General features: G+C 37.9%; 1 protein-coding gene across 2 annotated transcripts; it reads right to left on the minus strand.

Annotated features, from left to right (window-relative positions):
• Positions 1 to 85: 85 nt before the first annotated feature.
• adam28.3.S (ADAM metallopeptidase domain 28, gene 3 S homeolog) lies at positions 86 to 20,802 on the minus strand. 2 transcript variants are annotated; one of them, XM_041588113.1, is made up of 19 exons: positions 20,700 to 20,802; positions 19,786 to 19,874; positions 18,819 to 18,895; positions 17,494 to 17,572; positions 16,970 to 17,046; positions 15,825 to 16,008; positions 14,803 to 14,865; positions 13,585 to 13,656; positions 12,593 to 12,762; positions 11,980 to 12,064; positions 11,199 to 11,329; positions 7,644 to 7,821; positions 6,250 to 6,339; positions 4,760 to 4,955; positions 4,166 to 4,268; positions 3,007 to 3,151; positions 1,949 to 2,029; positions 710 to 791; positions 86 to 242 (listed from the first exon to the last, which is right to left on the minus strand). In XM_041588113.1, the coding sequence occupies exons 1-19, from the start codon at positions 20,755 to 20,757 to the stop codon at positions 181 to 183; spliced, it is 2,022 nt and encodes a 673-aa protein (XP_041444047.1). In that variant the 5' UTR covers positions 20,758 to 20,802; the 3' UTR covers positions 86 to 180. The 2 variants fall into 2 exon arrangements, with proteins under 2 accessions (XP_041444047.1, XP_018110023.2); XM_018254534.2 differs by having other exon boundaries at positions 18,819 to 18,898.
• Between the last annotated feature and the right edge of the window lie 387 nt (positions 20,803 to 21,189).

The following is a 21,189-nucleotide window of genomic DNA, read 5'->3' on the forward strand; positions in this document are numbered from 1 at the left end:
GACTCAGTAAAATTTAAGCAACTCACACAAATATACCTTCCGTGGAGAGATGAGCCAGAGGATGGTACAAAAAGAACACATTTTATGCACTGTAATATAGTTTATTAAATCTATTTCTCAATGTTTATATAACCCAACCCATTAACTCTATCAGGAAAAGCTTTGTTTCAAGATGCCATTCTACATGTCTGTGATGATAAGATAGTCTATAGCCAGATCCTCCTGGTTTGATTCACTTGCACCTTCAATGGAAAATGGAGTTAGAAAAGGAACAGTCAGCAAGACCGCAACCCACTTCCACCTGCCCACACAACCTCACTGCTCACTTCCATCACTCCCTCACCTTCCTGCAGCTTCCCTGTTTACCGGGAATGGGGACTGGGAGGGTGGGAGATTCAGACAACTCCCACCCAGTCCCCAGTTGTGCCGCTTTCCCCACTAGAACTACAATTCACAGTTTTCTTAGATCTCATCAATGGGATCTCCTTAAAACACTTACAATTCAAGGGGAAGTTAGACAATAATATAATATAAGAATTACACAGTGTATATGTTAATGTGCAGGACCCTATAATGCACTGGGAGATGCTTTAATACATTAAAAACCAACCATCTATAGCTGAACCTTATGACAGATGCTGCAAGACTATGTAAAACATCTCAAGATATATTGATGATAAATGTATGTTGGAACTTAATGATAACTTACTAGAATTACTTGCTACAGCTACGTCACAGTTGGGAGGGGCCCATCCTTTCGTACACTGGCAGTTAAGCTCAGTGTCACAAACCTGAAAACAACAAATTACTATCATCAGCCAATAAAAGAATAATCAAGCATTCAACATATATGGGAACTTATTCTTAAAATGTAATAAAGCAGAGAGTATAAACCGAAAAATAGTTATACAGCTTCAGTAACAACTTTTATAAGGCAAAAAATATTGTACAGGTATTGGACCTGTTATCTAGAATGCTCGGGACCTGGGGTTTTCCGGATAAGGGATCTTTCTGTAATTTCTTTTCTCTACCTTAAGCAGGCTGGCAATCTGTGGGTTCTGGCAAATGCCAGAGGGGCGGCTGTATGGCTCCATAGAAAGTTACCATAGAGTGGGCTGGTAGAGGTCTGTTTGGGCTGGTAGGAGGCTGTTTGGGCCTCTGTGTACTTGGAATGACAGGGCCTATTTTGACTCCCAGTCCAGGCCTGACCTTAAGTCTACTGGAAAGTTATGTAAACATTAAATAAACCCAATAGGCTGGCTTTGCTTCCAATACGGATTAATTATATCTTAGTTGGGATCAAGTACACTGTACTGTTTTATTGTTACAGAGAAAAAGGAAATCATTTTTAAAAATCTGGGTTATTAGGATAACATGAAGTCTATGGGAGACTGCTTTCCGTAATTCTGTGCTTTCTGGATAATGGGTTTCCGGATAACTGATCCCATATCTGTAAATGTAAATGTAAACGTATATTTATTATTTATGTGTGAGGTTAGTGCAGCCAGGCAAAACTGACACATCACATACTGAATATATACTGAATATACCGGTGTGGGACCTGAATGCTTGGGACCTGGGGCTTTCCGGAAAATGGATCCTTTCGTAATGTGTATCTCCATACCTTAAGTCTACTAGAAAATCATGTAAACATTAAATAAACCCATTAGGCTGGTTTTGTCTCAAATAATAATTAATGATATCTTAGTCTGGAGTACAAGGTACTGTTTTACTATTAAATAGAAACAAATAAATCATTTTTTAAAAATTATGATTATTTGGATAAAATGTAGTCTATAGGAGATAGCCTTTTCTGTAAATTAGATAACAGGCTTCCAGATAATTTTAGCCAATGGTAAGGGAAGCGTGTGGCATTCCATCATAAGCTGTCTGGTTGCCCCTCTCACCCGCATTCTTCTGTCCCCTTATTAATGTGCCAAGGACTTACTGCATTTTTTGGGCATTTGCTGTCACACCCAGATGAGCCATAAGCAGTTTCAGTGGTTACACACTGGTGATTGGAACAAACCTGAAAGGCAATAAAGGAACCATAAGTCTTGGAATCCAAAGAACAACATTGCATGCTACATGCAACTCTCTAGAGCTGGAAGTGTAAGTTGCACACATTGGTTTTGTATATGTGTCTTTGGTGCAAATACACCACATTTCCTTTTCACAATGCTTAGTCCAATGAGTGTAGAATACAGATTCAAGTCGATTAAATTGCTTATTGTCAATTTATACTGGACATTTGGCATGTTTTGATTATAATGATTATGTGTATTTCAGCTGCAACTAGCGAGTAAGAATTCACAATATGGTGCCACATTCTATGCAACATACATAAAATGGGTATTACCAGTTCATGGATCTTGCTTGGGTTTTTTTGCTGTATACTGATGAAGTGCGCCGATAAAACATTTCTATCTCAAAAACAATAAGAAAAGTGTAATAACACCTGATTTATTAAGCACCTGCTGCAGTCAAGTGGGTTTCTTATAATACTGATGTTACCCCTTACACTGGGGATCTTCCTATTTATCTTTCATGGGAAAGTGATTGTGTCCATTTAAAAGGGTAGTTTACTTTTATGTTAAATTTTAGACAATTCTTAGCAGCTTTTCAATTGATCTTCAATTTTTAAAATTTCTAATAGATTTGAAATCTTTTGCCTTCCGGACTCTTCCAGCTATTGCCCTGTGGGGCTACAAATTGATTGGTATTCCTACTCTTTATTACTAAGCTTTCTAGACAGGGCCTCTCCTATTCATATTACAATTCCTGATTCACACCACTGCCAGGTTACTAGGGTAATTTGAACTCTAGTAACAAGATGCTGAAATTCTGGAGAGCTGAAACCACTGAAATTAAAAGGATGAGGACCAATTGCAACTTATCTCAGAATATCAATCTCTACATCACTGTAACATTTAAATTGAAGGCAAACAACCCCATTTAATGGTCACTAGCCACACCGAGCCTATACAAAAACTTAAGGGCACTCACCTTCTCATCACTACACTTTGCTCCACTCGGTACCATTCCTTCAGGAGTCAGCAGGCCTTTGCAAGTAGGATTTACAACAATAGACCCATAAATAAGAGAAGAAGTGCTGCCATTGATACAGAAGAGAACTCCACACATTATATCCCTAAATAAAATGTCAAGTTGTTAAGACAGTCACTTTAAAATATAAAAGTGTATTAAAGTAATTAAAATATAATGTACTGTTTTTCTGCACTAGTAAAACTGGTGTCTTTGGTTCAGACACACTATTATAGTTCAAATGAACAAGCTGCTGTGTAGCTATCATTGCAGCCATTGAAGCTCAGGTTGCATAGCAGATAACAGATGTAGAATTACATTGTATTCCATTACAGCTTATCTGTTATCTACTAATTAACCTGAGCCTTTTCTCCTTTTCAGCATGAATGGCTGCCCCCATGGCTACACAGCAGCCTATTTATATAAACTCTAGTAGTCTTTCTATAGCAAACACATAACTTTTACCAATGTGGAGCAACAGTTCACTATATTTAATTACTTAAAAACGATTTTCTTCTTTTTTTAACATCTTACAGCTATTTTAAAAAAACGTGTGTGACTGAAAAAAAAAAAAAAAAATATATATATATATATATATATTTATATTTATATAGATATGTTTACATACTACAAGAATATTTATATTCCCTGAAGATTTGCATATTGCTGGATGGGTGCTATATAGGCATTTGTGTGTCTTGTGGGGCAGCTTCGGGGTTGGTTTTGCCGAAGGGAGAAATTATTATTTTGCTCCCAAATGCTGAATTCTTGCTGCTAAAACTTGTACAAAATACAGTGGTGGCATTGAGGGTGAGGGTGGCTGCATTGCTGATGGCAGAGAATAAAGACCTAGGGCAGTGGTAGGCTAACTTTCAGCCCTAATGCGGCAGTTGCACTATTCTTTTATAGTATGGTTTCAATTATTATTAGTTTCAATAAGTCATGGCACCAATATCCATGTCTTCATTGCTTGGGTCCTTATTTAAGCTCTAGGGCCTAGCAAAGGGGTTGATAGAAGGAGATAAATAACAGAAATGAATAGTAGCAAACCCTGAACCCGCGCCCCCTGAAATGAAGTTGTTTCCATCTATTTAGATAGCACAGTGTACGTTATACTCACACCGGTGCACAAGGCAAATAGATGGTCCCATTTTGCTTGCAGTGTCCATAGATAACACCTCTGGTATTCATATCAAAGCAGGAGCTTACACTTACTGCTGTGTCTAAATAGAAAAGGAAGACTGGAGGTGAGGTCAGTCCAGAGGCGGATCAACCAGGTAAAGGGTAAAATTGTAAATCATTGGAGGGGAGATGGTAGGGCTAAGACCCGTAGCTAAACACCGGCAGGACACCCACAGACAACCTGCCTTTCTACCCAAAACCTGTACCCGACCAGCATCAGGTCTCTACTGTGTATCATTCAATTAAACTCTCATTATGAGAACCCAAGGATCGCCCCTGAGTACAAGGTACTATCTTATTATTAAAGAGAAAAAGTAAATCATTTTTAAAAAATGGAATTATTTAGATAAAATGGAGTCAATGGGAAATGGCCTTGCCGTAATTCAGAGTTTTCTGGATAACGGGTTTAACATATCCCATACCCATACCAAACCAACCGGCTGAAAGTAAATTTGCTGTCTGGTTGCTCTAGGTTACTGCACTGGTGCAAATTTGTACCTGTTTTAGTAAACAAGGGCATCACAATACTCACCTGCACCCCAGATTGCATTGCACTGGTGCAACATAGTTGGACAGCTTCCATTGTAACAGTACCCCTGGCCACTCATGCAGGGGAAGCCATTGACTCGGAAGTGATCAGAAGGGCAGAAAGAAGATACTCCATCACACAGGTCATCCAGATCACACTCACCCTTGCTTGCTCTGCACACATGCCCAGCTGCCTTGATCTGTTTTGAGAAACAATGAGAAAGCACATGCCCTTTGTGTGAGTGCATCCTGGGACCAAGACTTATTTTTGTTTTCAACATTTGTATTGGGTTTTCCAAAGCATAAAATATTTACATTGTTACAGATCATATTAAGCACGAAAAGAATAAATAAGTGCATATGTCATGCCACTGACAATACATGATTATATAACAACTATATAAATATAAACCACTAAAGAAACAAATCTCGCACGGTGAATTTACCAAATATGATGATATAAAGTCACTAATGCTGCCCAATAGGCAAGATAGTTAAACCTGTAACAACGCCAGAATTTTAGATTTATGCCTAGGGTCTACTTGATCAAAATAAAGAGACCAATCATCATAAAACCTTAGTTTACAATGTGGTTCTTCTAATCTAGTTTTTATGGCCTCTTGCCAGCACAGTGGGTTTAATATCTTTTATGGAGAGGGGCAACTCGAAAATCCAAAACAGAAATAGGGCCTTTTTAGTACCCTCCATAAATCGGAAAATTATGTTTGAAATCATATTGAGGTTAGAATTATAATGTTCACCCAAAGTAAAAGGAGCACCAATGTTTAAAAGGACATAAACGGGGGAAAGAGCTAAGTCTATTTTCAACTTGGAGCAAATAAAGTCTCTTACATTTTGCCAAAGTGGGGTAATGGGTGGACAGCTCCAAAGATAATAGAAAAGGTTCATATTTTCCTGTTTGCATTTTGGTCAAAACGATAACTGACCCCAGCTCTTATAAGAATGATAAAGCTTTTCATATCCAAGATGGATTTGTTTAAAGTGTTGGGCTCTCCAGCTCTCTTTGACCATTTCTACACTGTATCTGAAAGGAGGTGTTTATGGTCAGAGCAGGGACCCCAAAATGTACAAGTTAAATAGTTAATATTTAAGAGCTCCAAGTTATCACCCAGATTAGATATCACCTCAGCTACCCAATGTTTCTGGAGAGCAAACAGATTTATGTTGGAGACAGAGAGGAAAGCACTTTTAATATAAATATATCATATATAACAAGTGGTCAAAAATTTTTGATTCAGTTCGATTTTTTAGACCTGTCCAAGTAAGGAGATTCCCATTAACAGGATCATCTTTAATTAAAGACAAATGTTTGTATCACCCACCCATGATTCTCATAGCCCCTGAGGGCTGGTCACATGCCAGATATTTTGCAAGACATTGGCACAGTCAAAAACTCCTCCTTTTGCACAAACTTCACACCACTTAGTATTTGATATGATATATAATTAGGATTAATTAGGATCAAGCACTGACCTGACAGTTATCACAGCACTCTCCCTCTGCACACTGAACATTAGGCTTAAATGTGCAGTTGGCAGCATCACAGCATTTATTTGTACATTCCTATAAGACAATAAAACAGATGATAATGAGACCAAACTTGAGTCTAGCTAAGGGAACGTAACATTAGTACAGCCCCTCTAGGGAGGGATTCTAATTTGAGATTTCTGCACAGCCCCTTAATGGAGAATTCAACCTGTCATAAAAAACACCCTCCCCCCTACCCTGGGAAGACCCCCCTCCCTTCTCCCCCCCAGCCTACCTGCCCCCCCCCCCAGTCAAATGCCCCTAATTTTTTACTCACTAGTCCGTGGCCTTGGAGATCACGGCAGCCATCTTCTTCTTCTCCGGTAATCTTTGTGTCTTGACGGCATTTTTGATGCATGCACAGTTGGAGTAAATTTTCGGTCCCCGAATAACTACACATGTGCTGAAAGTCGTTACTTTCAGAACGTGCACAGTGGTTCGGGTGTAGAAATTCGCTCCAACTGTGCATGCGCCGAAACTTCCGAAAAAGACAGAAGAAAGAAGATGGCACCTGTAAACTCCGAGGCCAGAATCTGCATGGAGGGGCGAGTTAAAAATTAGGGGCATTTGGCCAGTGGGGCAGGTAGGATGGGGGGAGAAGGAAGTTTGGTCTTCCCAGGGGATGGGGGAGGGTTTTTTTTATTACAGGTTGAATTCTCCTTTAACTTAATAAGTAGCTAGAGATGTTGTACATTATGTGTTGGGCTTCTGTACCAGTCCAGGGCAACCACAGCCCTTTAGCAGTATCTAAAGCAAGATCTGTGTCTCCAAAGATGCCCCAGTAGCTCCCCATCTTCTTTTCTGCTGATTCACTGCACATGCTCTGTGCTGCTGTCACTTACTGAGCTTAGGGACCCACTCACAATATGCAGTACACATAGAATAGAAATGTCACAATATAAGGCTGATTAGTAATTTATACAGATAATTACTACATGGCAGCACAGAAACCAATACAATTAGCATCAGAATTTAATAATCAGCCCTGTGCCATCAGCGTATTTGATATACAGACCCTTATTTACTGCTTGATAATTTGCGACTTCCCCTAAGCTTAGCTTCTCAACAGCTGCTCAGAGCCCACTGAGCATGTGAGTGTCGCAGACACTTTCCAAGATGGTGACCCCCCTGTGACAAGTTTAACGTCCTGGATCATTGCTGCTATTGAGAAGCACAAAAAAATCTTCATCTATAGTTATGCCACTGTAATCTGACATCTGCCCCGTCCCTAATGTGCCATTCTAACATTAGCTCAGCCCCTATAGGGTGGAATATTAACAACCCCTCTAGGGATAGACAGAAAATGCTCTCTCTGGAAAGGGAATACACATTATTATTACCTGCACTGTACCACAATCACAGTCCTCTCCCACCTCCAAGAATTTATTTCCACAAACGGGGGGTGTCAGGATATCTGTTTTCAAAGGGATATCACTTAAACATGTAGGTTTCTTGGTCAATAGATAATTCTGGAAGTCATGTATACTGCAGGCACTAAACAAGCTTGCAGCAGGGGCACTGTCGGAAAAGAAAAGGGACTATTAGTTTACATTTTCTACGGCTTGCTTATCTAACCAAGATCATGTCTCTATAACCAAGAGACATGGTATACAGATATTGGATCTGTTATCTGGAAACCGGTTATCCAGAAAGCTCCATGTTAAAGGAGAAGGAAAGCTACAGAAGTATTTTATTGCCAATAGATTAGCTGCAATAGTGCAAGCTAGAATGCTATATTTATTCTGTAGAATGTTTTACCATACCTGAGTTAAAAGCTCTATAAACTGTCTGTTTGTTTAGGATAGGAGCTGCAGTATTAACTTGGTGTGACATCACTTCCTGCCTGAGTCTCTCCCTGCTCTGGGCTCAGATTACAGTAGAGAAGGGAGGGGGGGAGGAGCAAACTGAGCATGCTCTTGCCCAGGGCAAGGAGGTTTAAGCTGAAGGCAGGAAGTCTGATACAGAAGCCCATGTGTACACAATAGAAGGAAAGAAATGCAGTGTTTCTTTTGACAGGGGACTCAGAGCAGCATTACTTTGGGGGTTTACTGGTATATTTAGATGGACCATTCTGATAAGGCTTACTTAGTTTTAACCTTTCCTTCTCCTTTAAGAAAAGGCCATCTCCCATAGACTTTTTTTTCCAAATTTAACCAGATTAATTTGTACTTGATCCAAACTAAGATATAATTAACCCTTATTGGAAGCAAAACCAGCCTATTGGGTTTATTTAATGTTTAAATGAGTTTCTAGTAGACTTAAGGTATGAAGATCCAAAATACAGAAAGATCCATTATACAGAAAGCCCCCATACCTGTACCAGAATGCCAGTAGGGGTATGGAAGGATTTGGTGTGTGTTCGGGCTTAGCTAGGGCTTTTATACATCCCATGAAACTACAGTACAGGTATGGGGCCTGTTATCCAGAATGCTTGGGTTTTTTTTATATAATGGATCCCTCCGTAATTTGGATCTTCATGTAGATCATGTAAACATTAAAACAACCAAAGTGGCTAGTTTTGCCTCCAATAACGATTAATTATATCTTAGTTTGGCTCAAGTACAAGCTACTGTTTTATTTTTACAAAGAAAAAAGGAAATTATTTTTTAAAAAATTGGATAAAATGGAATCTATGGGAGATGGCCTTTCCTTAATTTGGAACTTTCTGGATAACTAATCTTAGTCGGGATCAAGTACAAGGTACTTTTTTTTATAATTAGAGAGAAAAAGGTAATAATTTTTAACATTTTGGATTATTTGAATACCAAAGATAAATGAACTACCATCTATCAAACCGCCTGCATGTCCTTGTATTGCAGTCCTGAATCGTTTTTGCATAAATAGGTATTAACAGGTATAAAACTCCTGCTAAACTGACAGACTTGCACTGACTGGTCCAGAATTTCTGGAAAGTTCAAACAGCGATAGCTCTTGGGTTCACTAATATCAATGAGCACACATGGGCCTTGAGAGCACAATATAAAATATGAAGCTGGTGATAATTTATGAAAATGCTAAATTGTCTGACCAACTGACTTAGATGAATTACACGTTATAGAAATGAAAAGAAGTAAAACCCCTCTCTATTCAATTGGCCACCAATTAAAGAAAATTCAAGTATTAGTGCAGCAGTGTCAGAGTTTATTAACAGTTTCGTTAACGGTTACTAACCCAGTGTTGCTTCAATTATTGGGCAGCCATTGCTGGGTTACCCAATAAAGTGCTATGTGCTAGGTGCTAATAATTCATTAGCAATTAAAAATCATGTAACAGGATTAATTAATATTGTGCTATAAAGTGCTAGTGCTTCAAATGAAATTAAGAAGTTAACTTAAATAACCAGGATTAAATTGACCCAGGTGAGATTAAAGTTAATTCATTATTATATATCACACATTAAAATCCATTCATTATAGAAGATTGTAAATAACTGATTAACTGTTAAAAAGTAAACTTTACTAAATTCATTAAAATTGCTGCAAATCAATTAAGGTAATCTTTGAAGACTGCATGAAAATTGGTGAGTAATAATTAATCCATACACCCCCGTTAAAGTTATAGGGTGTTAAAAAACGTTTGCATAAAATTATTCAAAGGAGACCAGCATTGAAAGAGAAAGGAGGAATAGGAAAATTGTTAGAGGCACACTGGGAAGCGCTTTTTGTGAAGTCTCCTGGGCGCTTTCCTTATTTTTACTATTGCAAAATAATTTCCTATTGATTTTAAACCTTTGCGACCGCATTGATTCTTCTTTTATAATCTTACCTGTTATCCAATGGCACTGTGGGATTTGTAGTTTTATAGGGAAGATTAGCTCTCCGAATTATAAGATAGCAAGGTAAAATTGAGACTACAGTCCCCAGTGACCTACTTTCTCCTCCGTGTGGGGTCCCAGACTTAGAAAAATACAGGCAGCTAGAACTTGGGACTTCTCCACCTCTAACAATTTTCCTATTCCTCCTTTCTCTTTCAATGCTGGTCTCCTTTGAATAATTTTATGCAAACGTTTTTTAACACCCTATAACTTTAACGGGGGTGTATGGATTAATTATTACTCACCAATTTTCATGCAGTCTTCAAAGATTACCTTAATTGATTTGCAGCAATTTTAATGAATTTAGTAAAGTTTACTTTTTAACAGTTAATCAGTTATTTACAATCTTCTATAATGAATGGATTTTAATGTGTGATATATAATAATGAATTAACTTTAATCTCACCTGGGTCAATTTAATCCTGGTTATTTAAGTTAACTTCTTAATTTCATTTGAAGCACTAGCACTTTATAGCACAATATTAATTAATCCTGTTACATGATTTTTAATTGCTAATGAATTATTAGCACCTAGCACATAGCACTTTATTGGGTAACCCAGCAATGGCTGCCCAATAATTGAAGCAACACTGGGTTAGTAACCGTTAACGAAACTGTTAATAAACTCTGACACTGCTGCACTAATACTTGAATTTTCTTTAATTGGTGGCCAATTGAATAGAGAGGGGTTTTACTTCTTTTCATTTCTATAACACATTATTTTGGTAATCACACCTCTTTCGTTCGGAAAACGTATTGCTTTTTTAGGAAGGTACACTGAACAATTCTTTCTTTATAAATTAGATGAATTACACATCATGCCTATACCATTCAGGCGCCATTTTAAAATCAAAGTCCAAATCATTTAGAAGGCTTGGAGATTTTATCCCAACTTCATATTTATTTTATTGGACTACAGCTCACAGCCTCCACTGACAACCAACGGAAAGGACCTGTATTTCAGTAACAGACAGAGAACTTGGCTTATATAAAGGAACATAAGAAAATCTGGATAGTTGAACATGGAGCCTATTGGGTGAGAGTGTTTGAATCATGAAAAGAACCTTCTGCCCATTCTCACCTGGCGTAAGGTGACATGATGCAGGAAGATGCTGAGCAGGAGCAGTTGGTAGAATCGTGTTCCATACCAAAGTTGTGACCCATCTCATGAGCCATGGTGGCAGCAACAGAGATAGCCACTTTACTGTAATCCTAGAAGGTGGATAAATTGAAAAACACACACACACAGGTCTGCAGTACAGTGACATGTTCTTGTGATGTAGATTCTATTGACAACAGTACATGGTCTCATGCCACACAATTTATAGGCCTTGTTTGTTATCTCAACAGCCAACATATTCCCAAAGAGATCACTTTATAAAATTTTCACTTGTGCAACTGGGGGGGGGGGAGTAGAAGATGAACTGTAGGGTATAAAGTATGGGTAGGCATTACATCTATGGCCATACAGGCTCCCTAAACCTGGGCATAAGACATATCTTCACAAAAACATATACTGAGCCTACTCACCCGACTAAGCTTCCCCCTATTCCTCCTGGAGGCAGAACTATAGAGAAGAAGACCAGGGGGCCTAGAAAGTATTGGTGACCCAGTAGGGAACTGTCTAATAATCAGTATAATTAAATAAGTGTTATTGCCAAAGTTTAAGAGGGCCTGTAAGTTATTTTGCACCGAGGCCCAATAACTTCTAGTTACACGCCTGCCCTGTACTATTGCTATAGGAAAAAAATTACCCAACATTTCACAAATATGAATATACAGCACACAGGGTTTGGAATACATCATGGTTATAATGCACTAGAAATTCCAAAGTGCCAAAATGACAACAAAGTACAATTTACCTGGATAACTCCAGCAGAGTAGACAGCACTGCACATCGCACCTATATAGGCAAGTCCAATCGTGGGACCATCAAAATTTACATTTCTGCATAAAAAAATATTTTGTCAACACATTGGAAATAATGTCAATAAACCCATAACAGGCACAAAATGTGATGCATAGTGCAATAGCAGATGAGGTAATGAGGAGAACAGAGGAGGGTTTTATGCTTTTTGGACTCAATACCTGAAGCCTATAATTAGTTTGGGCTCATCTTTATCTCCTGAAGAGGGTACAAATCTAGAGACAAGCTCCAGGAATATCCAGAACAGATATCAATTTGCATGCTTAGGGTCCTTCTGTTCATTGGTTTAAGTTACCCATGGGATCCAGCTCCATTATTTTGGGAACATGTGCTATAAGCCAATATAAGACCTAAGTAAATAAACATCATGGCTGCCTTTATTGCTGTTTGTTGAGTCCCATAAGAGAAAAGCACTATATAATTAATTCCAATTTACAGATCAGCTTCACTGACCAAAGGGAGAGTATATTTATTACTATGAGTGAACATTATATTCCCAGTCCCAAATCAGAAGAACAGTCTAATGTGTTTGAGGGAGCAGGACTTACGTCAGAAACTGAGCATTGTCATGAGGTTTCCTGGGAAGAAGATTCTTTGACTGCCATTCAGAGAAATTACCTAGACAGGCATTAATTGTCGTAGGAACAGTAAACTGATCACCATTTTCCCAGATTTCCAATCCACACAAAGCCAGAAAGATGTTCAGTGGCTTGTACACCTGTATAAGAATAAGGTCAAGTTGCCGTTGTAGGATAAAATATCTTACTAGCTTTTAGACATCTAGACAACACACTCGACCAGGAAAACTTCTGAATTCCAATCTTGTGAATGTATTAGAGAGATGGGGTGTACTACATGCTCAAACCAATTCTCAAGACTGGGATTTTAGTACTTATTTTGATGGATTTTATTGTTGTATCTGTGAATTGCATATGGGTGAGATACCTGTTCAACATAAGTAGATCATTTATAATATCATTTATAGGTATATTAGCATACTAGGTATTGATATTTTTAAATGTTTATCTATGTAGTATCCTGTGCTACTGTATGTTGTGGTGTTGGCTTGAGAAAAGTCTAAGCTGGGGCCCAAAGCATTGGGGAGGGGACACAGTGCCCTCCTTTATTCTTAAGCCTCTACCCATACTGGTTTGACTCCTGCAGAGGAGAGTAAGTTGCATGTGGCCATTATCTGAGTTTTCTTAAATTACTTTTGAGCAGCAATGCACTGAAATCCAAAGTATATAACCTACTACGTTCATCACAGTCTTTTTTTCTTTCTATTGTCATCTCATTTCTCATGTAAATGTCCCATACAGAATTTAATATTGTCATCAGATGTAATTCCAGGTGTTGTCATTACTCATCAGGGAAATTATTTGCCCAGTTTCACTGTGAAAAAGACACCCATAGATTCCAACGGGTAAAAAAAAAAATGCCTCCTATAGTCTGCAAGACTTCAATGCATTTGGAGAATTTTTTACTGTTTTGCAAATTCTTGGTCAGATTCACACATCACTACTTGTCATTAAAAACTCACCATATTAGCATAATTCATCATTTCATATATTCTTTGTTTGAGGATTTCTGTACTGTTGTTGTATTTCAGGAACTGGAAGGAGCAAAAAAAAATGCTCAGGGTTAGCACTGCTGATGTGTGTGCACAGCACAGACATTGTATCAGGAAAATAAAGTGATAACTGTAAGTGATCATGGGCAATTCAGCACGTTAACATAGCCACGATCTATAGGCTTAAGTAACTTTCTTTATCAATGCACTTAGCCCTGTATAATATAATCAACTGAAAATAGATGATGATAGATAGATAGATGATAGATAGATAGATGGGTTTATAGATAGACGGATTTATAGATAGATTGGTTGATAGATAGATAGATAGATAGATAGATAGATAGATAGATAGATAGATAGATGGATGACTGGATGGATGGATGGATGTATAAGGGATAGATATATAAGGGTCAGATGGATAGATAGATAGATAGATAGATAGATAGATAGATAGATAGATAGATAGATAGATAGATGGGTGTTTGGGTGGATGGATAAATGATAGATAGATAGATAGATAGATAGATAGATAGATAGATAGATAGATAGATAGATAGATGGATGGATGGATGGATAGATAGATAGATAGATAGATAGATAGATAGATAGATAGATAGATAGATAGATAGATAGATAGATAGATAGATAGATGGGTCTTTGGGTGGATGGATAAATGATAGATAGATAGATAGATAGATAGATGGATGGATGGATGGATAGATAGATAGATAGATAGATAGATAGATAGATAGATAGATAGATAGATAGATAGATAGATAGATAGATAGATGGATGACTGGATGGATGGATGGATAAATAAATAAATGGATGATGGATGGATGGATGGATGGGTGAGTGGGTAGATGATGGATAAATAGATATATAGATATATAAGGGACAGATGGATAGACAGATAGATAGATAGATAGATAGATAGATAGATAGATAGATAGATAGAGTGATAGATAGATAGGTGGGTGTTTGGGTGGATGGATAAATGATAGATAGATAGATAGATAGATAGATAGATAGATAGATAGATAGAGATAGATAGATAGATAGATAGATAGAAAGAATGATAGATAGATAGATAGATAGATAGATAGATAGATAGATAGATAAATGACAGATGCTAGATAGAGTATATATAGATATCTCACACAGGCATTAGAGGATAAGACTTACCATAGAGTGATCTGCCACCACATACAGCTGAACATATTTGGTTGAATTCAGTATTTCTTGTTTCTGAGGAATTTGAAACAGAAACAGAAACCATAATGTGTTTTAGAAAGGAAGAATTTGGAACATGGCCCCTTGCTTTAGAACATAGGGGGGGTCATTTATAAAGTTTGCGCAGGGCAGATTGGTTCGCAAAGTGAATATATTTGCCCTGCGCATGGTTATATTTATAAAGCTGAATAAGAGGGTGCATACAGAATTGCGAATTTGTTATTCACAATGCGAATGTCTAAAGGGGCTTTATAAATATGTCACAATTCGCAAATTGCGAATCTTTATGCGCACACTCTGCGACTCAATTACGCCACAACTTTGGTGGCGGATAAAATATTCGCAAAACAGTTTTGCAAACTGTGAATTTAACGCTATTTTCGCGCACAACAACCTCGCACATTGGGTGCGCTCGCGCAAACTCCTGTCTCATTTGCGCGCCATTTGCGAAAATTTATTCACACTGCGAATTCGCAAAAACCGGAAAGACGGGCAGAGCAGTGCAATATATTAGCGCTCAGCAAAAAACATGCGCAATACAACTATTTGCGAAAAATATGCGCTGCGCGAACTTTATAAATGACCCCCAGGATCTTTAAAAAGATGACTTGGGATTGGGGTGAGAGGGTATAATAAATATTTCTCTGAAGGGACTAGTAATTCTGCTTATACCACTGACTAGATCAGATAATTAATTTTAATGCCCATTATTCCTTCACATTTCCCTGCTTCATTGTGCTTAATAAAGAGGGTATACGTCTCGCATTATTTTATGGCACCTCTCTGTATTGACTATTTGATAATATAGGACAATGTCATGTTATATTTGTGTACATCAGTGAAGTCCAACTTTTAGGACATGGCAGAAAGGGCATATGATCCATGGACCCCAAGTATGAGAGGGGTACTATATAAATTAAAAATATAATAATATCTCCCACTCCCGATTGTTTATTTACTCATTGTATTCAAACCTCAGCAGGGTCAATGGAGTATGTAGTCATGTTGGATTCATCTTCTGCCATACTGGTTGCAGTCACACCACAGGTTCTGGAAGCTTCTTCCTTTGGGTCATATGCATACAAAGCATGTTCCTCGCTGTCTGTCTCCTTGAGGGGATGGATCAGGAAAGCACTGCCTTGTGTCAGGATAAACCCACTTGAAGAACAAATGAAGTGCATGCAATTAATATTATGATGGAAGCTATCATGGCCAAGTTAGATGTCACTGCAACTTGGATTAGAAGATCATGCTATGGCATTATAAAATATCACTGATGCTGCATTGTGTTATTTATTTCTGGTGTTTTTGCTTATTTAGTTGCTGTTGTTCTTGACACAATTTGCTTTATCTTTATGCCTATAAACACTTGGAATAATAAAGTCTTGGTAAACATTTTCTGTTCTCTTTAAAATGCAGAGCTGCACATTCAAGGGATAGATAGATAGATAGATAGATAGATAGATAGATAGATAGATAGATAGATAGATAGAGAGATAGATAGATAGATAGATAGATGATAGAAAGATAGATAGATAGATAGATAGATAGATAGATAGATAGATAGATAGATAGATAGATAGATTGGTGGGTGGGTGTTCTTGACAAAATTTGCTTTATCTTTATAGAAATAAACACTTGGAATAATAAAGTCTTGGTAAACATATTCTGGGGTTTTTTTTAATGCAGAGCTGCATATTCAAAGGTAGAAGCTAACTGCCAACTCTGTCAGGAAACCTAAAAATCTCCTTCAGACAAAGACCAAAGACAAGTTTACATGTAGTCCTTTGGGTGATCTATTTAGTTAAAGGTCTGATCAAATGGGTATCAACAACTGAGTGGACTGTTAAGTTATGAAAAGCTAACCTCTGTATATTGCCTATTGTTCTCTAGTATGGCCATATAGTTGACCTCCTGCCCCTCATGTAAGAAGCCACCAGAAGGTATTGCTAAATGCCCCTGAAAAAATAAATAAAAAACTGTTGTGTGTCTCTCTTCATTATTATCATAACTCTGAGAAGAAAAAGGGATGAAGAGTTTGCATGAAGTTTAGGAAATGTGTGGTCCAAACCATCAAATAACTCACTTAATGGTTTGTTCAGGTTTCAGAAAACCTTACCTTAATCCATTGCAGGTGCTCAGACTGACTAGTGAATTTGGATCATCCTTTACTCGCCCCTGATATAAGCAGTGATCCTGCAGAAAAGGGGGATAAATGAACAAAACAAAAACCTGGAAGGTAACATTATTGTTTTGGGCAACTACCAATAGATAGTTTCCCATCTAAGAGCTTTTAACTTTCTGTGATGGGTGGGTGGTCTGTTTCTGAGGAGGTCAAGCCTCCCTAAATGTTTATTATTCTCTGCCATAATTAAGTTTTCTTCTTGGAGAATTTGTAAAATCTAGAAGCACTGCCACCTATGATTGACGAGGATGTGATAGAAAATATATTCCCAACAACATAGATAATGTGATACAGTATACAGTATTTTCAGCTTTCAAGAATGGAATCTTTAATTACTAATAATTTGTACTGAAATGTAACCAACATGTTTTTTTTTTAATATACAACTATTTCCTTTCAAAGGGGTTCAGAACCCAAAAATCTCTCTTCCCCTCCAGACCTCTGCCAGACCTATGTACCTTGATCTTTGGCCTATTTGTAGTTGGTGTCCCATCCTGTTGGTACCGAGTCTCAGTGTATTCCTTGTGTATAAGGCCTCTGCAGGAAACATACAGTTATGAAACATACAGTCATACCAACCAAGTGCATATAAAAGTGTTTGTGTGGCCTTTGCACTGGTGATGTGCCATTCTGCCTCTACTTAGCAAGTATTTAAACACTCCAACTCCCAAGAAGGGTTCCTGCTCCCCCCTGTGCTTGTGGCCAGAATGCAGAGTTGCCAAGCTGAATCATGAACAATGAATAGGAACAATGAATGTGTATTTAGTCTTGGCTTACAGTACACATGCTCCTTTTAAGTGTCGGATGTGTCCCAGTGAAATATATTATCTGCCAACTCTGCATTTCAGGCTCAGGTATGGGGGAACTGGGGCACCGTGGAGGAACCCTATTGCATAAAAATAAGTTTATCTGTGATTTAAATGGTGTCTGTTTAGTCATTTGTTTTTGTTGAATCAAAAATGTAATGTATTTTGTAGGAAATTCACTCCAGTGCAATTTCTGGCTAAAGAAGATACATTCTGAATAGTGATGGGCGAATTTATTCGCCAGGCATGAATTAGAGGCAAATTTCCGCTATTTGCGAAACCGCCACAAAAATTTGCCAGCAGAAAAAAATTGCCTGATGGCGAATGTGCGCTGTCGCCGTTTCATGAATTTTTCAACATTGCGGGAAATTCGAAAAAATTTTCGGCGAAGCAAAACGCCCCAAATTCGCCCATCACTAATTCTGTACCATTGGCACCACTAGTAAGTTGCACATTTTTTGCCACATGGATAAATACTACAAGCATATAAAACAAGGCACTGACTACTGATTCTCTAGTAATCGCACTCGCAGTAGTAATATTTTAGATACATTTTAAAAATAAGGGTTTGATGACAAAGTTGCAAATAAATTCTACCCAGTGTGGGGGGGGGGTCAATTTGCAATGGCACATTGATAGGGAGGCAGAGAGGATAATCACTCATGATGACTTTTGGTTGCAGCTACTTATGGGTTGTGCTCATAGCACAACTACCCCTGGCAGATCACTTTTACATGAATGGAAAGTTCTCTTTGCACAGGACTTAATGGCATGGTGCCGGCTAACTCGTAAACTTTCTAATTTAAGTGTATGGGAACCAATTTGCAGGAAATAGTTGTGCTTTGATTTCTTCCATAAGTAGCTGTATGTCACGCCACTTTCACTACCATTACTTTAATGGCAACCAAGGTGAAACTGGCAACACTCACATTAGTGCCAAACCTTAGACAGAGAAAAACTTGGATATTATTACTCACTGTGTCTTCTCAAGGAGTAAAATCAGAGGCCTATTTTCCAGCAGTAATTCATACTGTACCCTGACTGGATACATGTCCTGCTAAATCAATAAAGATATACTTATTAGAATAGAAACCTAAGGGGTATAATAGGTATAAAACTGAGGACTTTAGGATGCATGTCATATTGTGGAGCAAGAAGCAAAGTCAAATGCAAAGCAAACCTGCATGCCATTCTCTTTTTACATTTAAATGCACAATAGAACACTTTCCTAAGTGCAACCCAGCAATATTTGTTAGGAGGTAGGTTGGACATAAGCCTCCCCTGTCTCTGTCTCGCCCAATAGCTTGCACTTCTAAATGATGAGTAATGACAGTGATCTCAAGGAACCCCTGTTGTGTTTTACCCTTTCTTCCAAGGTGCAGGGTTTTCCCAGTACATGGGCAATAAGGGCTGCCATCTTGCTCCTCTTTGTGCTCTTGTACTTAGTTTTGGTAATAGCAAATAAGCCATAATGGTTTAAATTATTGTCTTGAATCTCCCACAGTGTAATATCAGTATTAACATCTATGGCCCTTGTAATTATTACCCATGGAAGTAAGAAACTTTCCTTATCTGGTCCATTTAAATAGTGTCATTGAAGTCAATATATTTAATTTATTAAATGCCAGTACGTTTTTAATGAAACAATATTAGAGTAAAAATAACATGACAGAAGTAACATTTTCCTGAAACACCATTATTTATACAGTATAATTTTATCATTGATTTCTACAAAATTGTCATCAGATAGGAAAACTGGAGTGATATTCTTTCCCCTACCAAAACAAGTTCAGCCCCCAAGAGAAAAGGATGTAGAAATGTTTACCAAACTGAAAAAATATATTGAACAGATAAGTTTTTTCTTCCCAATGCATAAAAATGATTTTTATATGATAGAGCAATGTCCATGTTCTTTTTATACATACAGACTGAGCCATAAATTACCTGAGTGTCTCTCTTATACTGAGCGTGCTGTCTCTGGGGGAAGACAACATCATATTCCTGTGAGGTGGGTAATGTGCTTATATGTAACACTGAAAGAGAAAATGAATCTGTATGAAACCATTAAAACAAATGAGGGTGCTCTTATGAGCAATATTTCCTTTTTCTAGTTTCCAAGATATTAGCAGTTTTAACAGGACTGATATAAGGTTATCAACGACAACGACACTGAGCTCTGCACCGGTGAGAAGTGCTCTTTGAATGAGCACTAAGGGGTGTGCTTTTGTACTTCTGCCCAGGGTTATGGTAAATAAAATTACCCCTTTATTGTTGATCAGGGACACGACTACCAGTTACTAGTCCCCATAGTAAAACTGTTTTAGGTTCTTCAAACATTGCATAGAAGGGGGTTATTTATCAAGGTCCGAATTTATTTGAGTATTTCTAAGTTAGTTATTTATGAAGAAATTAGCCAGAAAAAATAGGGTCAGGCAAACTTTGGAGCTTTCCCCCAAAACTCTGAATTGTCGGTGGTTTCTGTGCAAAAAACTCAGAAATCTACAAAAAACCCATATTTTTTTTTCACAGAAACCATGAACTCATCGGATATCGGTACGGACATCAGCGCAGATACTGGGACCTTCCCCATTGACTTATACAGGACCTCGAGAGTTTTTAGATGCCGGAGTTTCGGATTTAGAGTTTTTAGACCATCAGACTTTAATAAATCACGAAAAATTCACCGTTTTTTTTCCCTCTGAAAACCACTAATTATTTGAGGTTCGGATATTCTGACCCTGATAAATAACCCCTAAGTGTCCCACTGGGCCCTCTAAGCCCCTAGCATCCACCGATCTCCGAGGCAAAAAGGTACCAGATTTTTTTTTTATACACTCCTGGAAAAAGCAGTTACTTACCAAGAACCAGGCATGTTAGTAGACCAGCGAATATCATAGCTGATGCTGCCATTGTCATATGAGTATTGCTGCTGTCAGAGCACTGGAACAAATACCTGGTCCAGGTGAGATGGGTGCTCCTTAATATATAGCCACTTTCTCAGTTGGGCAAACAAATTGCTGAACAATGGGGAAAGTCACTGTTTGTTTATCCTGTGAGTTAATGTAATGGTGCGTATAGGGACAGCCTGGCACAAATAGAAGAGAATCTGCCAATAACACCTGTTACTCTTCTCCCATCATTCCAAAACCAAACTCTATCCAAACTGAGAGATAGACTGTGCCAGGTGCCAGAACAATTAGTCTTTATGTAAAATCAAAAAGAAAATAAACTAGGAAAACAAATACTTAGACAATAGAGCTTCTGCTCCAAAGAAAACTATTATCTAGTAAATGTATCCATACATCTTATATGATATAATATATTTGGTGTTTGAGGGGCTTCAAGTTC

This window comes from Xenopus laevis, chromosome 3S, assembly GCF_017654675.1.
Source record: "Xenopus laevis strain J_2021 chromosome 3S, Xenopus_laevis_v10.1, whole genome shotgun sequence".
Classification (NCBI taxonomy): domain Eukaryota; kingdom Metazoa; phylum Chordata; class Amphibia; order Anura; family Pipidae; genus Xenopus; species Xenopus laevis.

Coding starts and splice junctions, on each gene's coding strand:
- adam28.3.S (XM_018254534.2), bottom strand. CDS start 20,757: ATGACAATGGCAGCATCAGCTATGATATTCGCTGGTCTACTAACATGC. Junction 13,657..14,802: donor TGGTGGCAGATCACTCTATG/GTAAGTCTTATC, acceptor TGCTCCTTCCAG/TTCCTGAAATACAACAACAG. Junction 6,340..7,643: donor GTGATTGTGGTACAGTGCAG/GTAATAATAATG, acceptor ATTGTCTTATAG/GAATGTACAAATAAATGCTG.